At 38.4% G+C, this 24,237-nt stretch overlaps 1 protein-coding gene across 2 annotated transcripts in view; it reads right to left on the bottom strand.

Moving 5' to 3' along the window:
- Window positions 1-18,050: 18,050 nt before the first annotated feature.
- ap3b1a (adaptor related protein complex 3 subunit beta 1a) overlaps window positions 18,051-24,237 on the bottom strand; it is a 112,752-nt gene continuing 106,565 nt past the window's right edge. Inside the window, exon 27 of one of the 2 annotated variants that reach the window (XM_038292512.1) lies at window positions 18,051-18,682. In XM_038292512.1, the coding sequence (XP_038148440.1) occupies window positions 18,529-18,682 (154 nt within the window). In that variant the 3' untranslated portion in view covers window positions 18,051-18,528. The remainder of the gene's footprint in view (window positions 18,683-24,237) is intronic. The other variant, XM_038292513.1, reaches the window with a different exon arrangement.

The following is a 24,237-nucleotide window of genomic DNA, read 5'->3' on the forward strand; positions in this document are numbered from 1 at the left end:
GCAAGGCAATATATAAACTGGGAGTGGCGGCCTAGTGGTTAGGGCATAGAACTTGGAATCCTGAGGTTCTGAGTTCAAGCCCCACTCCCAAAGACTGCCACTCTGGGTCCCTAAGCAAGACCCTTAATCGAACAATGCTCCCTGGGCGCCCCACGATGGCAGCCCACTGCTCCCCAAGGGGATGGGTTAAGTTGAGAGGTAAATTTCTCCAATGTGAGATCAATAAAGTTCAATTATTAGTACAATTCAGTACATGGATAATCCATAGTGCTTTACATGAATTAGACAAGAAAAAAAAAGAAAAAAAGACAAATAAAAGGCAATAAGAGAAAATAAAGATAAAAACTCAAATTAATAACACATCAGTTCTCTTATGACCCTCAGCCATTTTCAAAGAACCGCAGTGAGAAAGATCAGCTTCAATGACTGTCTGAAATCGTAGCTCACCACAGATAAACGCCTGAAAGTGCGCATGTGCAGAAAAAGATAGCTAACGAGATGAGCACATAGGATGACCTTATGTAAACATATCACCAGAATGATTGACAATTAGGAGGAAATATAAGATCGTCCTCTATAACTTTAAACTAATAATAGCTCAGTTAACAGTTTAACTTCAACAGTAAAAGGCAGCTCTAAACAAATAGATTTTTTAATTTGGCTTGATCAAACTCAGGATTTGAGCACCTTTAAACTTTGTTCCAGATCAATGAAGCATAGGAACTAAATGCTGCTTCTCCATGTTTGGTTCTAGTTCTAGGCGTAGAATAGACTGGAACTAGAGGACTTGATTGGTTTGGGAGGTTGATACTAGTGTTGCACCGATACCGATACCAGTATCGGACAGGGCCCCTATACTGCCATAAAATGGTGGTATCGGTATCGGTGAGTACCAACAAATAGGGCTCCGATACCATTTTGAGAGCCAAAGGTTTATTCAACTATTGTCACCCACTCCTGGTAGGCAATAAAAAGTTCTACTGGATTCACTTTCTATTAGATTTTTTCCTGCTTCACAAAGGTAGGCAGCAGCTTGACAAAGCCATGATGGCAATTATTTTACATTATTATGGTATCGGTATCGGCCGATACTGCACAGCCAGGTATCGGGTATCGGTATGCCAAAAAATGGCATCGGCGCAACACTAGTTGATACACTGACAACAAATCTGTTATATGCCTTTATATGCCTCTGAATCCCTTATGGCACCAAGATTTTAGCCACAATCAGTGGTTTAAGCTGTAGCAACTGAAGCTGTGAGCTAACTCTGGATCTCTCCAACATTGGTCCAAGATTATTACCTCAGTTTTTTTATTCAGTTGTAGAAAATGATGGTGCATCCACATATTTATCAGTTCTAAGCATCTAGCCAACGCTCTGAAGGGGTTCCTTGTCACTTGGTGACATTGTGATGTGAAGCTGTGTGCCGTCTGCATCTATATTGTAACTGATCTGGTTGTTTGCTTTTATCTGAGCTAAGGGGGGCATGTAGATATTGAGTAGGACGAGCCCCAGTATGGAGCCTTGAGGAGCCCTGCATGTGATTTTTCTGGTCTCTGATTTAAAGTTCCCTACTGACACATAGAAGTCCCTGTCCTTCAGGTAGGATTTAAACCAGTCCAGTGCTGTACCAGAAAGGCTGACCCAGTTTTACCGATGCTCTAATAAAAATGAGTGATCAACAATATCAAACACTGGACTGAGGTCCAACAGCACCAGCAGTGTGGTTCTTCCAGAGACTGAATTTATATGGATGTCACTGAGCACCTTAATCAGGGCAGACTCTGTTCTGTGGTTGCCACGGAAACCTGACTGGAAGACATCAAACAGCTGGTCATTGTTAAGGAGGCATTTCACTGTTGATAGAATCTTTCAATAACTTAGTTGAAAAAAGCACAAAAACAGACAAATATCACTAAATTATGTTGTTAAATACCATGTAACGTGAGCAGACGCTGAGCTGAGATTCAAATTTTATTGGACTCTAGATTAAGGCAGAAGTTTGTATTACAACATGCTAAGCACATTGATTGAACACATGTTGAGGTCTTTGCCTGGTGTTACTGGTTTAGTGCCCAAATTAGTATTTGGGGCATAAAAAAAGAGGCGATTCAACCTTTTATGTGGAGCTTTTGAAGATAAAGCTGGCTTCATCAGTCGAAAACTCACCTGTGCTTTAGCTCATCTATAAGTAAAGGGGCTAAAGCCTGCACCCGAGTTTTTCCCCATGGTGCAATCTAACAATATTGATAGTTGGATTTCTTTCTACGAGCATGGAGAAACATTTAAAAGATTTTCATCCAGGTAAAGACTTTTAAAAGAAAAGACAAAACACCTTCACCAGAAGCCCCCAAAGTGTAAAGATCAGAGTACACATGGAAATAATCATTTTGATATCAGCAATCACGATGGAAAAACATCTCCCAACTTGACACCATCTTTGCAGTATTGTTTATATACAATACTGCCGACAAAAACAGTCAACACCCATCCAAACCAGAATCAATGTTATTGTTTAAGTTTCTCTGCAAACAAAGAAACTGACTCGTATCCTATGTTTATTTGTTCGTTTTAGTTTCACAATCACTAGCCTTTAATGAAACTTTGATCGTGCTCACCATCAATGTGACCCCAAATCCAACATGGCTACCGTTTGCTTAAAAGGCTTTTTTTTCTATTTGCACTGCCGACTGTTTATTCACAGAACCAATTGTTTACATATGCAATTACCTTCCACTGCACTTTAATTTAGATAGCTTCTGTCCAAACTTTATTTATTCATTTTATAGTAAAACCCATCTGTATATATGCTATTGTACATAACTGTAAAAACCCTTTTTATAGTAAAAGCCACCTGTATATTATATTCGGTACATATCCAGCAGTAAATTTAGTTAATAACACTATTTATCTATATATAGGGTTGGGAATTGAAAAGATTTTCAGGATTCCGATTCCCTTTTCGATTCTATGAAACGATTCGATTCTTTATCGATTCTTTTTTCGATTCAATTTGGGGGAAAAAGGAGAACAAACAGTTTGATTATCAGCATCAACTTTGTTTACTTAACTATTGCACAATCTTACAAACTCAACAAGATCAAGATGTCCACAGGAAATGTGAAACTGGAGTAACATCTGTGTTTAAATGAAAAATAAATATACAAGAACAAACTTAATAACCAACAATGTCTAATAACAAATGATGGGATAATAACCTATTTTAAATAACAAAAAATACTAATTATAAAAGAGTAGTAGGGAAAATTAACAGTTATTTTGCAGAAAGATGAGCATATCTGCTTTTTCTGGAAGGATACAGGATCTTTCAGCGCTTATGGTGTCTCCAGCCGTGGAGAACACCCTCTCAGATGGGGTGGAGGAAGCCTGCACACAGAGGTAGTTTTCAGCCAGTCAGATAGCAAGGGCAGCGTATCTTGCTTGTTCCACCACCACAGTGTGGCGCTATCCCTGCAGGGGATGGAGGGCAAGCTTTTATACAGCTGGATTTCCTGATCTACCCTCTGGGCTAAGGAAAGACGGGGCTTTGATTCACAAAGTGACCGCAGCTCGTTGTCTTCCTCCTCGAATAGTTCTTCCAACTTGCGTAACTTGCGTAACTTGCGTAACTTACGTAAAAAACGTGACGTAAGTCGTGCTCCCCAGAGCCGGCGCTCTAGGCTCTGGTGCTGCGGGAATCGAAAAAAGAATCGTTCAGTGAGCTGCCAAACGATGCCATGGAATCGGAAAATACGGAACCGGTTCTTAACAGGAACCGGTTTTCGATTCCCAACCCTATCTATATATTATATTCATCTATTGGTAAGATTCTGTTTATAATGGTATTCATCTCTATATTTACCCAGTAGAAACCCATGTCCCGTATTTATAGAACCATTATTTATCCTGCACTTGCTGCTATTGCACTTCTGGTTAGACCTAAACTGCATTTCGTTACCTTGTACCTGTGTAATGACAATAAAGTTGAATCTAATCTAATCTAATCTAATCAAAGAATGCATGAAAAATGGTGACCTACTGGCGCTGATCATAGTCAATTGATTTCTTAGGGATTCTAATGTTTACAATTTCTGCTGTTGCTCCATCTGCGAGGTAAAGGTTTCTCCTTTATATACCATGACAAACAACTGCTGCTGACACATAAAAATCCTTATTTTAGACAAAAGCAAACTGCCACTGACAGAGGAAACCGTTAAGTTCTGAAAGATGCACACTTCCAGGTGTTTTGGCATTGTAAACTTACACTAAAACATAATCTGCAAAGAAATATTATTGATCTGCCCCTGAGTCATCTGTAATGAGAGAGGATTTCTCTTATTGGATTGACTGCTGTGCACAGACAGGTTGCAGATGTAAAACAAATATATAGCCATTAAAGCTACAGTGTGTAATAATTACAGGGATATACAGTCAGAAATGTAATATATTATACATAACTATGTTATTTATCATCATCTACGAGCTCAGCCTCTTAACCTTAATATTTGCGTTGCCTTAGAATTCGTTATTTATAATTACATAGGAGCGGGTCTCGCAGCCATGGAGGCAGACATCTTTGCGCTACGGCAGCGCAGAGCCAACAAACTAGCGATTGCGAGATCGCCCATTACGCTCGAAAGTAACTACGGCAAGTTGAGAGAGATGAACTGAGACGGTACTGAAATCTATACCCTACACAGACTAATGAAATACTATCTGTAAAATTATCTATGTAAACAAACCTCATCACTTGAGAAGGTAGGTGATGCGGACGTCGTGGAAGACATTTTGTCCCGTAACGCTCGCCGTACTGTTGGAGGGGAGAAGCGGTGGGGGGGAGATGTTCATGTTTCTGCGGTCTGCAGTCTGGACGTCAGATGTCGCTGAAAATTACACACTTAAGCTTTAAATGAGTTTATATCTATCACGTTTCTCTATAAAACTAGTCTAATTGCAGATGCATGCTTGATGGAAATATGGTGGGATTTTTAAAGCTCCACTTAAGCTTTTCTTTTGCTATCTACAGAAAACACTCACTCTCCTTTCTTTGTGGCAAGAACAACTTATGCTAATATTTTGTTTTCTTTAGTTGTTGTTTTTTAAGCAGTACTATATATTTGCCCTTCTCTCTTTCTCTCTGGATGATGACTTTATTTAAAGAGTTTGGGATGTTCCCAGTAAACGGATGTAAGTCGGTGCAACGTCCTCAGAAGTGATGATGGAATCTCGACCGTGAGCGAGAAAGATCCATTTCCCCCGCCGTTGGCACCTGATGTAATGGGCTCTGGGGTGGAAATGAGAGAACACAGAGCTGCCTCTCCTCCCCGCTCACAGCTCCTTCAACCTGGCTGTGCGGTGACAGCTTGATTTCGGTGCCTCTCTGAGGCGGAGCGCGCAGACATGATGGGCCTGTGCTGCTGGTCTTATCAGAGCCTCTGATGTAGAAAGAAATAACAAAGACAGAGAAAGCAACGGGGGACAGAAGCAGTGAAAGCAGAAGATACTAGAAGAGGAACTGTCTGTCTGACCTTACCAGTGAGATTCATTTCTCATTAGCCAGGTCGTCTTGGATCATCCCCTTGCAGACCTGACAGGCAGTCACACATATACACACAGAAATGGTACCAAACAAAGCAATTGGATCGAGGCTTTAAACAACGATCAATCTAAAATTTCAACTGACACATCACAGCAGAGTCCTGCAAAGGGTGGATCCGCCACTCATAGATACATTCCTCTCAGCATTGCAAGAGATGATTTTCACTAAGATGAAACACTGAGGCCAGATAGAGAACATCTGAATGTGGATAAAAGTTTTACAGTACTATGTCATACGTTTATTTCAATATGTACGGCAATATTGTTTACTGTTGTCTTTACCATTTACAGAGAGCAAATGCAGTATAAATATAAAAACAGAGATAATCAAAGTGTCTGATACTTAGCTGAAATTAATAATGTTTAATTTGACTGTAGTTTAAAAACAGTTTTGCGAATAGCCTGTAGTGATGTCTGATTAATTTCAGTTAGTGTCACCATAATTTCACTTTATGTGGTGTTGGAAGACATGTACAGACTAAACTGTCATAATGAAAACATAAAGTCATTTCACCATCTTGTTTTTAAATAATGACATCAGCACTTTTCATCTTGGAGACACTGTGAAACATATATTCCCTTTAATGGATATGAAAGGTTCTTAAAGAAGGAGATTTTACAAGTTATCAACCAGATTTTGCATTTTGTACTAATTGTGTCAAGAAATGCATTAACTGCTATGCAAATGTAAATAGTTATGTGTGAAATATATCAAAGAAAATGGGGAAAACTATGGAATAAACGACTGTTAAAGGAATAGTACACCCAAAACATGATTAGCCTTCCTTTTCTACTCACCTCCATGCTGAACAAAACTCTGGAGTACTTTTTTGATATCTCAAATGCATCTGGAGATCTGGGAGGCTTCTTGCTGTCTGCTGACATTCAAATAATGGAGGTCTACGGTGCCCGAGACAGAAAGGTCCATAAAAGTCCACAAAAAACGTGTCAATATTCCTCCATACTGGTCGTCCAATGTATTCCAAGTGTCCTGAGTGGGTAGCATCCAGAATTTACTCGAAACGAAGTCATTTAGAATGTTTTTAGAGCATAAACAGTAGTGTATAGGATTTCCTGAAAGCGCGCGCCTGCGCGTTCACGACGCTACGGAAGCCGGCAGACCAACCAGATGAAAGTGCGCATTCAGCGTCTGCTCTGCCGATAATGCAAGCGTAGAAGAAGAAATGTGCTATTTACCTGTGCAAAGAAAGAAACAACGAAAGAAAAATGTCTGAGGACTTCAGTGTTGAGGAAGAGCATGAGTTCTTTGCCGAGCTGAATGCGCACTTTCATCTGGTTTGGTCTGCCGCGGTTTCCGTAGCGTCATGAACGCGCCGGTGCGCGCTTTCAAGAAATCCTATACACTACTGTTTATGCTCTAAAAACATTCTAAATGACTTCGTTTCGAGTAAATTCTGGATGCTACCCACTCAGGACAATTGGAATACATTGGACGAGCAGTATGGAGGAATATTGACACGTTTTTTGTGGACTTTTATGGACCTTTCTGTCTCGGTCACCATAGACCTCCATTATTTGAATGTCAGCAGACAGCAAGAAGCCTCCCAGATCTCCAGATGCATTTGAGATATCAAAAAAGTACTCCAGAGTGTTGTTCAGCATGGGGGTGAGTAGAAAATGAAGGCTAATCATGTTTTGGGTGTACTATTCCTTTAATATTCGGATGGATGGTTGAGCTTTACAAATCAGAACTATATTATGTCAGAGAGAAAAACAACAGGTTAATGATAGAAATATGTTTATATATCATAGAAATATATGTTAATTCATATAAAAACCTTTAATCTAAAAAAAAACACCACAAACAATAGTATATTTGATATGCAAACAATAATAAAAATTCTTTACCCATAATTGTTGGAGTTTTTTAGAGGGTGTCAGATGCAGGTGTCAGATGCAGGAGTTTGCCCTCCAACCTAAGGGTTAGGTTGTCTGTTCAAGCTCCAGCAAAGACTTTTATTGCCTTTATTTTTTTTATTGTGTCATTGGGCAAGACAATTCCCCTGCATTGTCTACTGATAGTGTTCACAGGGCCCGGCGGCGCCTGTGGACGGCAGTCTTGCAGTGGCAAGAGATCTGGCTAAAGCAATGGTTTTAAGCGCTTTGGTCAAGTCTCCTGGCTTAAAAAAGTGCTATATAAGTAGGGCTGGGTAAAAAAATCGATTTAATCGATTTTGAATCGATTCCTTTACATTTTTGCAAAATCGATGTCTAGGGAATGAGATCGATTCATTTTATAGTGACCTGCGTGACGTTCACATTCAAATAAGCAGGAAAGATGCACTCAAGATTCCTTCAAGCCAGACAGCTGCAAATATAGCCAATATGTTGACTGAAGACATTAATAAACGGGGCTGACCAGAAAACACCCGGTGGTTGTTAAAGACAACGCTGCAAATATGGTTTGTGCATTGAAGATAATGCAGCTCATGCATGTCTGCTGTGTCACATCTGCTCGCTCATGTGAGGCTTCACTTTTTCACTTTTCACAAACAAGTTTGCACTTTTGAGACAGTTTTGTTCACATCTCAAGTTTAAACTGTCCGATTTACAAGTTTGCGCTTTGTGTTTAATGTGAAAGGAAAAAATGAAATACATGAGTATTTTGAAACACAATTGAACCACTTTCATTATTGTAAAAACAGATCGAACCGAAATTAATCGATTTACTGTAGAACTGTATGAATCAAAATCGAATCGATTCAAGACTTTGGCAAGCCCTATATATGAGTAAAGGCCATTTACCATGTTTTCCCTAATACTCCTGCTACTAATATAAAAATAATGCTAATAATAAACATGCAAATGTTAAGTAAAACATAAAAACATTCAAGCTTATTTCTCCCATTAATTTCCAGTAAATGTCAAATTTAATTTCTCTTAAAGAAACTGTATCCCTTATTTCTTATCTGGCAGGAATCTACAGCTCTTTAGGGCTGCATGCATGAAAAAGCAGCTACAGTCCATCTAAAACAAAGGTAATTCATTTAATCTCAGAGCAGCAGATACAGAAAACACCCCAGTTTAGTCTGTTATCTTAATATAAGTGGACAGGTTAGTATTTTTATACTTAACAAATAAGAGAAAAAAAAATCTAGTTGTAAAAATCAACAATGCAAACTAAAGAAAAGAGCAAAACAATTTAATTTTAAAACATTTGAAAACTTCTATTTCCACACACACACACCCATTTGTTTCTACTTAAAAAGGCTAAATATTTAGTTTGGTGTGAAGCCGACTGTCAGTGGCAGTACGCTGATGAGATCCAAAGAGCTTTCTGAGTCCCTCAGAAACAAACGTTTATGAGGCTGCTGAGGGATTTAAAGAGGTCTCTACAGAATTAGAAATCAGCCATTTAGCCGTGTGGATAAACAATGGAGGATGCATCAAAACACCTTCCAACATGTTCAAGTCTGGCAGTCTGTTCTAGTTTACCTCTAAAGCAGACAGCAAGATACTTAAAAAATACATAAAAAAACAGCTTCTGCAGCAGACTGTCAGGTGCAGATTTGTTCAACCACAAAGAAGCTGTATAAGTTTAATGCTCTAGGAACATGTCCAAGTGTAAGCCTTTTGAAAAAAACAAGACTTACATTAGAGAACAAAGACGAAGATCATCTTCACAGGAAATAAATTGAACTCATTCTTACCTGAAACATGAAGGAGGAAGCTGGACATCTAACAGTGGAGAGCAGGAGTTGTATAAACGTTCCTCAAACCTTAGAGACCGACCGTCTGAAAGCAAACACATCCAACAATGGTATTGATCTCATGTGTTTTAAAGTTAAAACAATGCAAATTTTTGTGAATGAAATGCAATTTTATTGCAATTATTTTCGAGATATTAAAAACATCCCAGGCATAAAAAAACAAAATATTTACTCATAAAAGACTGAATATTTAAAAGAGAGTTTATACACTTGACACTGCCTCTCTTCCTCCCCCGTTCAGGACCTAGATGCTACACCAACGTAGCATCTCCAGACCTTCTGCTTTACATTAACACACAGTTTACTATGTATATATATGCATATATTTTTTTTTTGTCTGCACCATCAACACCAACTCAAATTCCTTGTAAGTTTTTTTTTTATATCTATCATTATAAGGTAAATAATTTGGCTAGCTCCTATAATGGGCAACAAAAAGAACATTGGTTGATTTAGTTTAGCTGTTTATAATATTTATACACCAATGATATTAGAGACAGTTGCTCTTTAAGCAGCCAGATGAGCTGATAAAAAAATGGAAATGGTACAAAACTGCGATGGGAGACAAATAATTATCACAAATTAATTAGTCCTTGTCAGTAAGCGCATGATTGTTTGAAAATATAAACATTGCCTCCATCCTCTTTTATGTTAAGTAAACTAATTCCAGTTATATGAATGAAAGTCATTGTTAGATACTCACAACCTGAACATAAGATTAAATATTGAAAGGAAAGATTCTGACACATTCATTTGGTCTAAAGCAGAGGAAAATAGGCTGTAGGCTAAATTTCGCTATTGTTTACATTGGTTTATCTTAGCAGGGGGAACAAAAGGCACCATCTGAGCAGGTCAAACATGCACTAGCAGCCATAGTTTTGGGTATCCAAAGAGAACCAATGCATGCTTAGAGTCATCATGCAACCTTCATGCAGAAAGTCCAGGACTTCCTAGCTGCACAGAGGTTCCAACATCCAGTTCATAAAACATAAAGAAACAATTAAACTAATTAGCAACTTTTCTGGAGTGGAAACGCAATCTACTTATTCTTTATTTTTAAAATATGAATACCTTACATATAAAAAACGTTGCTTTTTTTTTTCTATGATACGAGGTCATGCTTTCAATTGAGTAGATTTCTGAGTTTCACTTCATTAATATTGTGTATTCTGACCTATCGCTGTTAAACATAACCTAAAAAGAAGCAATCCTTTCTGTTATACTATGGTATTGTGATTTTCTGATTATTTTATGTTGTATATGTGATTATTTTTCTGAAAAATTACTAATTAATTGAAAGAAAAAAGATTTCTAAAATGGATATTTTATCTCTTAGGTAAATGAAACACAATAATATACAGGTGCTGGTCATAAAATTAGAATATCATGAAAAAGTAGATTGATTTCAGTAATTCCATTTAAAAAGTGAAACTTGTATATTATATTCATACATTACATACAAACTCATATATTTCAGATGTTTATTTTGTTTAATTTTGATGATTACAAATGACAACAAATGAAAATCTCAAATTCATCATATCAGAAAATTAGAATATTGTGAAAAGGTTCAAAATTGATGGCCCCTGGTGCCACACTCTAATCAGCTAATTAACTCAAACCACCTGCAAAAGCCTTTAAATGGTCTTTCAGTCTAGTTCTATAGGCTACACAATCATGGGGAAGACTGCTGACTTGACAGTTGTCCAAAAGACGACCATCGACACCTTGCACAAGGAGGGCAAGACACAAAAGGTCATCGCTAAAGAGGCTGGCTGTTCACAGAGCTCAGTGTCCAAGCACATTAATAGAGAGGCGAAGGGAAGGAAAAGATGTGGTCGAAAAAAGTGTACAAGCAAGAGAGATAACCGCACCCTGGAGAGGATTGTGAAACAAAACCCATTCAAAAATGTGGGGGAGATTCACAAAGAGTGGACTGCAGCTGGAGTGAGTGCTTCAAGAACCACCACACACAGACGTATGAAAGACATGGGTTTCTGCTGTCGCATTCCTTGTGTCAAGCCACTCTTGAACCACAGACAGCGTCAGAAGCGTCTTGCCTGGGCTAAAGAGAAACAGGACTGGACTGCTGGTGAGTGGTCCAAAGTCATGTTCTCTGATGAAAGTAAATTTTGCATTTCCTTTGGAAATCAAGGTCCCAGAGTCTGGAGGAAAAGAAGAGAGGCACTTCATCCACGTTGCTTGAAGTCCAGTGTAAAGTTTCCACAGTTAGTGATGGTTTGGGGTGCCATGTCATCTGCTGGTGTTGGTCCATTGTGTTTTCTGAGGTCCAGGGTCAACGCAGCCACATACCAGGAAGTTTTAGAGCACTTCATGCTTCCTGCAGCTGACCAACTTTTTGGAGATGCAGATTTCATTTTCCAACAGGACTTGGCACCTGCACACAGTGCCAAAGCTACCAGTACCTGGTTGAAGGACCATGGTATCCCTGTTCTTAATTGGCCAGCAAACTCTCCTGACCTTAACCCCATAGAAAATCTATGGGGTATTGTGAAGAAGAAGATGCAATACACCAGACCCAACAATTCAGAAGAGCTAAAAGCCACTATTAGAGCAACCTGGGCTATCATAACACCTGAGCAGTGCCACAGACTGATCGACTCCATGCCACGCCGCATTGCTGCAGTAATACAGGCCAAAGGAGGCCCAACTAAATACTGAGTGCTGTACATGCTCATACTTTTCATGTTCATACTTTTCAGTTGGCCAACATTTCTATAAATCCTTTGTTTTTATTGGTCTTCAGCAATATTCTAATTTTCTGATATGATGAATTTGAGATTTTCATTTGTTGTCATTTGTAATCATCAAAATTAAACAAAATAAACATCTGAAATATATGAGTTTGTATGTAATGTATGAATATAATATACAAGTTTCACTTTTTAAATGGAATTACTGAAATCAATCTACTTTTTCATAATATTCTAATTTTATGACCAGCACCTGTACATTGCTGGTGTCCAGCATCCCACTAAATATAAACATTTAACAGAAAATCTATAAAATATCATCTCTGTCACAATACTCCATTGTGGGATAAAACAATGAGATAGAAAAACACTCCAGCTTTTCTATGCTTTTTGAACTGCAGACAATACAAACCAAAGATAGGCTAACTCAGGCTGCACCAGATATTTAAATATGTTAAGAAAAAAAAAAAAACAGATTGCAGACACAGAGAGGAGGCTGTATTTGCACCACTGCAACCGTAGTGAAACTAGAACCAAAATACTTCAGCAATGGTGTAATATTACTTAATTATGAAACTAAAATGGTAAATAACCTGTACTTATACAGGAGAATATAGCGCTTTTTCAAGTCAGGAGACTTGGCCGTAGCGCTTTACACTACATTCAGTCATTCACCCATTCATTCGCACACTGATGGTGGGAAGCTACATGGTAGCCACAGTTGCCCTTTGACCCCCATCAGCAGGCAATGCAGGTGAAGTGTCTTCCCCAAGGACAGAGCATATCTGCATCCAACGCCATAGTAGCCCACAGTCACTATGCAGATGTAACCCTTACCTCAGCATACTGGTTGCTTGAACCACATGTCTGATGAACTATTTTGATAAGACTTCTTTGAGCACTAGGTGGAAGTCATTATGCACTAAAGTTTCATTCCTAAATAGTTAATTATCCTCAAAAGAGGAAAGGCATCATCAAATAATAGTGTTGTCACGATACTAAACTTTTCAACTCGATACCGATACTAAGGAAAATATTCGATACTCGATACCATTTTCGATACCACAAGGATAAAAACAAAGACTCCAAAAAGACAATAAATAAATACAATAAACAATAAGAAGAATATTTTGAGGTTGTTTGCTGTGCACAATATTAAGCCAGCTTGGTAAAAAACGTACAAAATTAAAATTAAGTTTTCCTTACTTGGCTATGCTTTGCACACATAACAATGACACTAGCCAAACCAGTTAAGAAACAAAAACAATTCTCAGCAGCTGCACCTGTTACTAAAAAAAAAGTCTGAAACTGAAAAGTGCACAGAATTATTCAATCATACAGTGTTCAGAAAGTGCATTGTCCTCTATTCTGCACTTTAGATGAATGACTGTTTAGGTGCCACTGGTGGTAGAACTGTATCGATACTTTTAAAAACGAGTATTGTATCCGGATACAACGTTTCAGTATCGATACTTTTTTGAGTATCGATACTTTTGACGACCCTATCAAATAATAAATAATTGAACTTTATTGATCTCACATTGGAGAAATTTACTGCTTCATTTAACCCATCACTTTGGGGAGCAGTGGGCTGCCATTGTGTGGCGCCCGGGGGAGCAATTGGGAATTAAGGGTCTGGCTCAGAGACCCAGGGTGGCAATATGTGGGACTTGAACTTAGAACCTCAGAATTCTGAGGTCTATGCTCTAACTAGACGAATACCTCACCCTCTTACTTTTTTCAAAGTAAGACAGTGAAGGCGTCATGGAAGCGACCTGCCGACCCCTGATGCAACAGAGCACTGAACTCAAAACACCATTAACTCCAAAACACACAGATTATTCATGCATTAACAGGGATGTGCCACAAATTGCCTTCGTTTACTCACATTTAGAGCTGCGTACGTTTTTTTTCTCTCCCCTTGATTTCAACAACAGTACAGTAGAGTTCAGTGCCTTACCAACTGCCTTGCATATAACCTTTTAATAATATATTAAGAATATGAAAATAGCTTTTTTTTTTTTAAAACCTGCTTGTTTTCTGTGAATAATATACCAAAGATTTAATTACTTTCTACATCCAATCATTAACACTTAGTTAAAGCATTCCACTCTTCAGGAGGAAACATGTTAGGGGTGTAAATATGTCTGAAAGTCTTCACTCTGAACCATGTTGCAGGGTGATGTGTGTGTGTGTGTGTAATGGGAACAGCTGGCTGAGGGAATGAGTACAGAGGGAGAGGTGATGGATACGAGTAGAGCTCCTGTGACAGATGAGCTAACAGGTGTTCACCACGGCCCTCAGAGAGACGCTATTTATGAGCCAGAAAAGACAGCCAGACGCAATGCACACCACGCCACCGGCCTCCTCAATGCCGAAACACATCACAGACATCTGCACAACTTCACTCAACAAGGAGCAACGCAGCAGAACTGGCTGCAGCCGGTGGCAGGCGCTGCCTTACTTTACATAGCAGTCAGGTTGAGGTTTCATCAGCCCAATCTGTAAAGAACAAAATAAAAAACATTCATTTATCTTTTATTGTTGAATACTTAACATTAAACAAAGTTTACAGCTATAAATGAACTTAACATGTATTGGTGTTTTTATGTCGTACCTGAGGAACGATCTTTCTGCCACTTTATTACTTCCCTGCAGACACTTTGGATTTATTCTCATCAGGAGATGCAAAAGATGCAGAATCAAACATTTAAACCCCTGCAACATAAATAATTAATACTTTCATTTATGAGAGAGTTACCAGCATGGAGTCGGTCACTAGGGTTCAGCTACCCTTTGTTTGCACCTGTGGTATAATGAATAAATTAAATCGTATTGTTAAGAAGATATTTGCAGAATCACATTTCTGAAAGAGTTCAGTTTCTTGTCCTTCACTTTGGTGCGATGATGTCAGGTAGGAGCTCTGAGCATAAGATCCTGTCTGGAAGCATCCCCGGAACGTGTCGGGTCTGCTGGGGCTAAATCACCTGGTGGGATGCTAATGCTCCCTCCTTTCTGTGGTTCCTCTGAGCTTCAGCTACTAATGTGAAGCATAACATCTGCAGCCAATGTGTGTGATTTTGCGCTTCACATTGACTCCTGAGACACTGATACCAGCCTCACTTCTCCAATGGCTGTGGTTATACTCGTCAAGTAAGCAAATTTTTTCTTCCACTTATCTATCTACAAATATGCTTAATTACAGCTTACTGTGAACTAGTTCCCATATCACTGATCCTTTGTTGCCCTTCTACTTGTGGAGGGGGTCAGAAAGTTACTTCCCAATGATTCATCCCCTAAGTCGGTCCTCGAGGGCCGCTGTCCTGCAGGTTTTAGAGGTTTCTTTGCTCCAGCACAGCTGGTTTTATTTGAAAGATGATTAACAGGCTTTTGCTCTACTGCAATCATCATAACCAGCTGTGCTAAAGCAGGGAAACCTTTAAAACCTGCAGGACAGCGGGCCTCAAGGACCGACTTTGGGGATGCCTGCTTTAACAGTATAGTTAGCAAGTTCATTCAAGTGCAACACCTTAGCTTTTCCAACTTTCACATTTATATTTTCTGGGACACGGGATATGGTGTTTAATGAAAATTCTAACAAGGCTTGAAATATTTCACTTTATGCTTATGCAACTAAAGTTGAACTAAATCAATCTACCTGTCTATGAGAGAGAAATATAGAAGACAAATATAAAAGTTTTCATATTATTCTAGATTTTTTTTCCCTATACCTGAATGCAAACATCAAGTTTGAAGTGTATATTCCGTAGGTGCAAAAAAGAAAAACTTAAAAAAAAAAAAATCCAGGAAGCTTCCTGGAGAGGTGGCGAAACGTCTTCAAATCTTGGAAGCCAAGTTTACTTTAACGGAATGACCATGACCTGGATGACTGAGAATCTTCATCAGCATTTGAAGTGTATACCTAGCCTTTTATGACTCTGGGTTCTATTTGGTGAATTTGCTCTAAAAAATGTTCATAAACTTTCTGACCTTTTTTGGAAATCACCTAAAGCACCTTTAATATTTTAGTGGTTGCACGATGTTCTATAACAGGGATGTCAAAGTTCCAAAAAGGGCCGTGTGGCTGCAGGTTTTCTGTCCAGCCAAGCAGTCTTTCTATCTTTTCAACACACCAGACTCCAGTCATCTCATCAAGTGAGTCCAGTCTTAACATGATGACTTGATGAGATGGAGTCTGGTGAGCTATTGCTTGGTTGGAAAGAAAACCTGCAGCCACACGGCCCTTTCTGGAACCACTTTGACACCCCTGTTCTATAATTTCTTAAAATGGAGAAAATACATTTTGCAACGAAAGGAAACGAGGACAAATTAAAAAATGAGGTTCCTTTATGGAATATTTAGATTTTTGTTTATTCAGTACGTGTTATATGTAACGGTCTTTAGATTTGGTTTAACTTATGTCCATTTTAGGAATATTGTTTCATGGGAGGAAAAACAAGAATATGGAATGATGAAATTTTGTATTTTCTTACATTGATTTTCTCTTGATTTTACGTTATTACATCATTTCTACTCACCCATATTAGTTTTGTGTCTTTTGGAGCTGTTCTGAAGATATTCCGTTGGGTTATAACAAAGTAACGTCTTCCTATGGGCAACGAGTTGAACACACAAACTAAACTGTTCATAATTTATCATTTATGGTACGCCAGCATTCATAACATGTAGGCGAATCACTGTCCCCCAGACATCCGCAGTTATATTTTTTATATTTATATCTTTTAAAAACAAAGTGAATTGTTTATGACGTCATCCGCACACTGGACTGGAGTTGTAATCCGTTTCTGCAAACAAATTTATAAATAAAAAAAATGCACCCTGCAAAACAGTACAGATAGGTTCTTGGTCTCACCAGAAAATTAAGATTTAGAGGAAATATAGGAGAGTTGTCCATATTAATTTCTGGGGTTCTTTTGTGCTCAATTTAAATAAAAGACATTTCTTTTTTTGTTGATTGTTAAAATCATATTAAGTTGCTATATTTCACTGCTTTGGATCAGATTAAGTTACTTCTGACTTCTTCTGAGGTGACAAAAAGAGTTTACTTATAAAAAAAGGTAAATATCCGACTCTGGTTTCCATTAAGGATGTAAATGTTTGGGTATCCATTTCATGTCCTTTTAGAATAAACATTTATTACTTATTCCTGTCAGTGAAACAAAGTCTGAGTTGTCGCTTCACAGAGGACTTCATTCTTAAAGCTTATTTCTGCAAACTGCTGGTTAATAGACTGGAAGCTGTGGGAGAAAAAAAGGAACATCATGTCCAAATGTGTCGTTTTATCCTCACCAAAACTATCATAAACCTGCTACTAGAACAGCTCACACTAATGGTTTTATTTTACAACCACCTGATATCAAACGTCTGCAGGAAAAGGTTTCAGTCTAAGTGAAGAATGTGGTTTTTTTCTGTGACAAAAGAAAAACAACATAAATAGGTTTATTGACAAAGTCCCATTTTATTGATCAGAAAAAGCATACAGATAAAAAGACCTTTGAGAGTAACTGATCATTGGTTTTCTATGCAACATTATTAATGACTGAAGGCACTTTAGCCATCGATCAATGGGGTCTGTTTAAAGGGTGGAATGTTAAGCTACATGAACAACTGGTCGGCTAAAGAATTTCACTAATTTATAGTTTCCTGATGAGAAAGTCAGTCTGTTCTTTCCGTCCCTGGCAAGTAAAAAGAGTCGATTACAGCAATGAGGAACTGAAGCACTGGTAACCTGATGCAGATGGAACTATGGAATGACAGGAGTGTCATTTTTTACAAAATAAAAAAAAAAAAGACATAAAAAAGTTAGAAAAAAAGAAATTATTAAATGTAAAAACTGATATGTATGCAACTTAAATGTCTATTTTTGTATTCATCTGAATAAATTAGGTCTTTCTGCTTTACTTATGTTAAAACAAGCATCATTGTTGTTGAACCCAAATTCTTTTAATGCAAAAAAAAAAAAATGAAAATAAAACATATCTTTTATTAAAGTATTTATTTTTATATTTATTTTCCAATTTATTAATTCCTTTTTATTTTTTATTTGTGGCACTTCTATCATTCCATCCGGTCCAGATAAAGGGTCAGTGTTTTAATGAAAGGAGTGCTGTCAGTATTCTTTGTTTTGGCTGAAAATGGCAGCTTTGTAAAAAAAGTCGTTTAAGTGTCACATCTTGAATTGCACAGCATTATCTGTGAAGCTTTCTTAGTGAGGGGGAGAGCAATCCAGCCAAGATTTCCACATATTTATTCTGATAATTCAGGACGATCCTTTCGAAACATACCAGCATATTAAACTGCAAATACTGAGCAGGGTTTTGTTGCTTTCAGTTCTTCTTGAGCTAAGCCTCCCGGATTTTAGGAGTGTGTCAGGCACTTGTTAACAGAACCAGACCCGTCCGGAAAAATGGGAATAAAATATGTGAAATCTTTAAATCGGAATCTTTTCCCTTTGATCAGGACTTTACGCCTGTGACAGGGCTTGTTTGAGATCTCTGAGCAACATGGACGCCATGATGGTCTTCTCTGTGTTGATGGTGAGGAGTGCAGCGGAGGACTCCTTCAGCTCCAGTGTGACCAGGACCAGCGCTCCGCTGCTGACGGTTCGGCCAGCAAACCTGCAGGACCACAAAACGGCAACAAAGAAATGAGTGAATTGTGACTTTTAAAATAATGGGAAAACTAGCAGATTGCATGACGATAGAAACCTTATAAACCATTCCACCTCATATGCACAGCCATTCAATTCCACATGATCTGCTTCTTGTGGGAATTCAAGATTCAGGAATAAAATCTTAAACAACTACAAGATTTTCATCATTTTAGCAAAGTTAAAATGTCCAATATTTTTCCAAATCACAAACTTTAAAATTAACGTTCATAGAGTAGATAGCCTTCAGATGTTAAGTAAGGCAAGTCTGTGTGTGATTTAAACTCAGCTAAAATGACTTTGAGGCTTTGTGAACATCAGAGGACAAACGGCATCATGAAGACAACTGGAAAAAGCAAACTGATCGATAGAACGAAAGCTGCAGGATGCAGCCAAAGACAGAAGGGTGGAAGTTCAGCTTCCACCTGCACAGAAAGTCTAAACACAAAGCTAGAGCTACAGTGGAAAAGTTTAGACCCAAAGACATTTTCCTGTTTAAATTTGGACACAATCTAACTAAACTTAAGTCAACTTTGAAAATGGATGCAAACAAAAATAAACTGCAGTCAGGAATTAAACCAAAAATAATTATAAAGTCTAGCAGGAGGGGCAAAATAATCGGATTTGAGTTAAACCAGCAGGAAAAACAAACATTCCTACATCTCTTCTAGCTGCCTATGAAGCACATATGTAGAAATAAACGTCTGACTGCAGCTGGAAGGGAAACCCCATGACAAAAACAGGCAAATATGATGCCCAGTCCAACCGTTCTACAGGCCTGCATGCAGAGGACCGACAGAGAGTCTATTATCCGGTGGGACACGCCCTTTATCCCCCTCAAACTGCTCTCAGCCTCTTTTTATGGACTGTGGGAGTCTATGACTGTGTGGGAGCTCTGGGATCATCACTGGGGACGCCCCCCCTTCCCGTCCCACCAGCTCCCTCTGGGCCATGCGGAGAATTCAGCCTCCCGTTTCCTTGGATACCTTCCCTGCAGACCGAGGGCATATCTGGGAGCACATGGTCCCCATTGAGGGAGCTAACAAGAGGTAGACAGAGGCTGTGACCCAGCGTGACCCTCTTTGAGCATGACGGTGTCGAGCTCTGCTGCGTGCTCTGACGTGACGCATCCCCAGCCATCTGCCTCCATTTAACACGACATCCCCACAACAAAGACCCCCTGCGGCAGCCCGCTTAGGCCTGACAAACAGCCCACAAAGGAACCCACTTAGGCCTGACTAAAGCCTGTAAAGAGTCCCCGCAGGACGGCCTGTGGACGGCCGAGAGCCCGCGGCGCCGTGCGGCGCAGAGACAGGGTCTAACACATCCACCAATTAGCCCGCACACATTACAGACAGGAGGGGGGGGGGGCAAAGCACAATGAAACAGTGCTGGCTCACACAAACGGCAGCGTCTCTGGGGAGCTGCTAAATTACCATCAACAGACGAGAGGGAGTTTATCAGGGAGCCCTCAGCGAGGGAAGAGAGAGTCTTCCTTGGACTTAATTAAAATATTAGCCACTTCAGCAGGAAGCGGCTCATTCAAGACGAAGATGGATTTCAACCAAAAAAAAAAAAAAAAAAAACCTCTTTGTTCTGCTTTAATTTCTTTAAATCATTCAGTGATGGTAAACCAGTTCTAATTACTCAACAGGCGCCCATGCTGCGACCCTGGCCTTTTCTAAACCCTAAAATGAAAAAAACAAAAAGATATTTCTTTATTTTAATGTGACAAATAAACATGCATAGATGCTTTGTTTCCTCTGACCCCCCTCCCTGTCAGTAGCCTGGGGTGTCTATGTGGTCCCTGTGGCTTTGCTAATGGATTTAGGATATAAATCTATCATTTATTCAGCTGGTTAACACCACCCTCAGGCTGCTTTCATTTCATCTCAGGAGATGCTGAAGTGTGCCCCCGAAAGCGCAAGACCGCCTTTGATTTCTGCTGCCTTTTTTACGGAGTGCTTTGCAGTTGTGGGCGAAAAGAAAAAGAAAAAAAAAAAGGAAAAACAGCAACGACAAAAAACAAAGAAATAAAGTCAGCACATCTGGATGTAGCACAACATCAGTGCATCTACACGGAGCAGGAGGGAGCGATTAAGGTGGAGCGTGGCCCTTAAACGGGTCATTGGTATTCTGCTCTCTCCGTATAGCTGGCTAAAAGCTGGATTAATTGCGGCGTGTGGAAAAGAAAAGCAAAGCATAACCCCTGGACTCAAAGCAGGTGGATTGACATCGATCGCCGGGGCTGCGGCTAAGCATCACTCTCCAATTATCTGTGATTCTCTCCGCACCGAGGAGAGCCTAGAATTGCCATCTGCCTCTCCTCCACCCTGCAAACACAACCCGGGATTCACCTTTACACAGGCTTCCTACGGACTCTTTAGATCCCCACTTCATTCATACCCCAGCTTATATTTCCATTCTTTTAATTCAAATTTAAAAAGGCTTTTCTAAACACTTAACAAGATCTCAGTGGGTGTTGATAAAATACAGCAGAACAGATGTTTTCCTGTTCATTTAAACACATCAGAAAATAAGAGCTGACATTATTTCTGGCGTTCAAAGTTACATAAAAGCTCAATAACATCGGAAACCTATGAGATGATGCATAAATATTTATCATTTCTGCTGTAATCTAAACCACAACCAAGAAATGTGAAGCACCACTACTCTTTCCTGTTATAGGCTTTAAATAATTTAAAATGACAAAGAAATCTTAAAAATAAAAGGCTTTAAAGATCGGTTCCTAACATTGTTGGCATCTTGAAATCGTTTGTGGAGCTGTTAGGTTTTATCAGCTCCATGTTCAACAGATCATGAAATAATGCTGAAGTTGGCTTCTAACCATTTGGTTAAAGGTCATTTCACAGCTTTTTATTTTATATTCTATCTATATAAGTATAAACACACACATATAAGGGGAGGGCATTTATCGTATTGTGATAAGTTTCCCCTCATGACAGCAACTTAAATGATTAATTAGAATCAAAGATTATTAAAAAAATTCCAGAAGCTGAATTTTTATTTTCAGTTTTTACGTTTTTTTCCTTTTTATTCCATCCGGGCATTAAAATTTTATTTACTCATATAAATGTCTTTATTGTTCAAAATTATTATTTGTGATTGTGAGGCTATGATTGCTGCGTTAAGCCGTCAGTTACCTAAGAAAAACTGCAAACTAAAGTGTTTTCTTTAACCACCACTTTCATCGTTATCACAATATTACCCAATATTTTAATAAAATCTGCCCCAAGACATCTATATCCATCTATATATTTATATCTATAGTTCTATAGATATAAACATAGAACTCTCACAGACAGACAGAAAAAGATTAATAGAATTTTCTGTTTATAAAGATGTTTGGAAAATCTGGATTTTTTTCTCCCGTATGATCTCCTTGGGCTTCCGTAGCCCATAGTTTGTTCTCAGACTGGCTCACGGTGTGATACCACCAGCTGTAAACATTTAGTGTTTCATTTTTTTTATTGTTTCTAGTGAAACATGATTGTTTTACAGCTTGAGTTTTGTTGCCCTTTAAATTAAGGTAACATCCCACAAGAGATGATCTTCTTTAAAGCTAATTTTAATGTTTTTTTTTTCTTTTTCCTTTTTTGTTGTTTTACTTTAAAATGAAACGGAGGAGAAAATAAAAATGCGTATTCTGATTTGGTTGGAAATCAACTGGAAATATATGAAAGAATCAATCCGGATTTTAAAACGCCACTGATCAAATCTTTAACATAGCATGTGAGGTTTTACACCTTTATTTTATTTGTAAAAGATTTCTAAAAATATCAGTTTCAATCAGGAACAGGTTAGTATGAAACAATACGGGAACCCTGATAGAAATAGAAACAGGTTCATAGCATTTACACAAAGATTTTTTTTAGAAAGCACAAATCTTTAAAAATAAATGGATCTGCTTTTATTCAGATCAGAAAAAAAACAATACCCTACTGATACCATTTATTTATATTTTGACAAATAGAATAAAATCACCGTAAAACACCTGGTAAAGTTAGTAGTTCCAGAACGCCTTCTTGATTTTAGTTGTATAATTGGAGGAGCTCTCTGCTGGTTGCCATAAAACTAAAACATTTTAACGTCATTAGTAAGTTAATGGGGGCACCCTGATGTAGTTCCTAGCAGCAAGTTGTGTTTATCTTGCAGCTGAAGGAAAAACAAAAATAGAAAATCTAGGAGTAAGCAGAATCTGGCCTTCTGACTGGCAGTGTGCAGCAACGGGTGAGGGAAAGGCAGCGCTACTTTTACTATAATCCAAAGAGATGGAGAAAACTCTGCCACCGTCTGATTAAACCGATATTTATGGAACATTTTTGCAGTTTTTAACAGCAGCGTTTAAAACTACAGCAGAATCCCTGCTGGCTGCGCCTTGATGCTCGCATGTAACTCGCCCTGCAGGGCGTCTGCAAGTTTCAGAAAGGTCCATTTAAATCCTTTTAGACTATTATTCATTTTATATTAAACAACTGTCTATGCAAATCCATAGTGGTACCTGTTCTGGTAACCTGTTAAGCCACCTGTTACGCTGTCCTATTGAGGCCAAAGCTTTTTAAATGTGATATCCTCAATGATGAAGAAGTTAGTTATGGACTTTTTAATTTTACTTACTTCAACATGAACTAAGTCAGTTTAAGGAACAGAAATAATAAGGTTAAATTTAAAACAAATGAACTAAATAGAAGTTTAAAACCTTTTAGGATCTAGAATTGAGATGATTAAAGTTGTTAACCCATTCAAAGCATCGCCTTTGATAGTGTTCAGTTTAAGAAGCACAAGTTTAGTTCGAAGAGGTTAAAAAAGCATGAATGTTTTTTTAACTTTTGCCAGGCAGAAACTGAGCAATCAAACTAAATATGAAACATCAAACACAGGATGTGTGTTCAAGGACAAAAGAAGAGATTTTTATTGAAAGGAATGAGAAATGAAATATAGTTTATCTTTGACAAATAAAAAAAACTGATAAAATCTTTATATTAAGCAACTTAAGTAATAATATTGAACTTAAATAATGATAAACGCTAACTTTGTAGTTAATGGCTTCATAGCCAAAGCTGAACACAAACCAGCCGAGTCAGAGCAGGCAGAAAGCCAAAGCCATTAGCTTCAATTAGAACCAGGAGCCCTCCACGCGTCTGGGCCGTACAGAGGGACGGCAGGGTGAAGACGAAGCGGAGGACAAACAGACAACAGAGGCCGAATGAAAAGAAACACGGCGAGATGAGTCAGAAAAAAAATCCCCATGACAGAGACGGTCGTTCAATTAGGCCCGTTATGAAAGAAAGCAAATTAAATAGAGAACAGAAAAAAAAATCTGTTTTAAATAAACAATCTCATTAGAATCCAGTGTAAAGACAAAGCACTGCCTATAAATCAAAGGCTTCAGTTTTATGATTTTTTTTTTCTTTCTTTTATCATTTATTTTAGGGGAAAATTAAGCTCTAACCAGCAGGATTGGCAATGCATGCAAAATTCGATCAAATTTGCTTTCAAACG

The sequence above is a fragment of the Cyprinodon tularosa genome, unplaced genomic scaffold, assembly GCF_016077235.1.
Source record: "Cyprinodon tularosa strain WSP-4 unplaced genomic scaffold, ASM1607723v1 ctg313, whole genome shotgun sequence".
NCBI classification, from domain to species: Eukaryota; Metazoa; Chordata; class Actinopteri; order Cyprinodontiformes; family Cyprinodontidae; genus Cyprinodon; species Cyprinodon tularosa.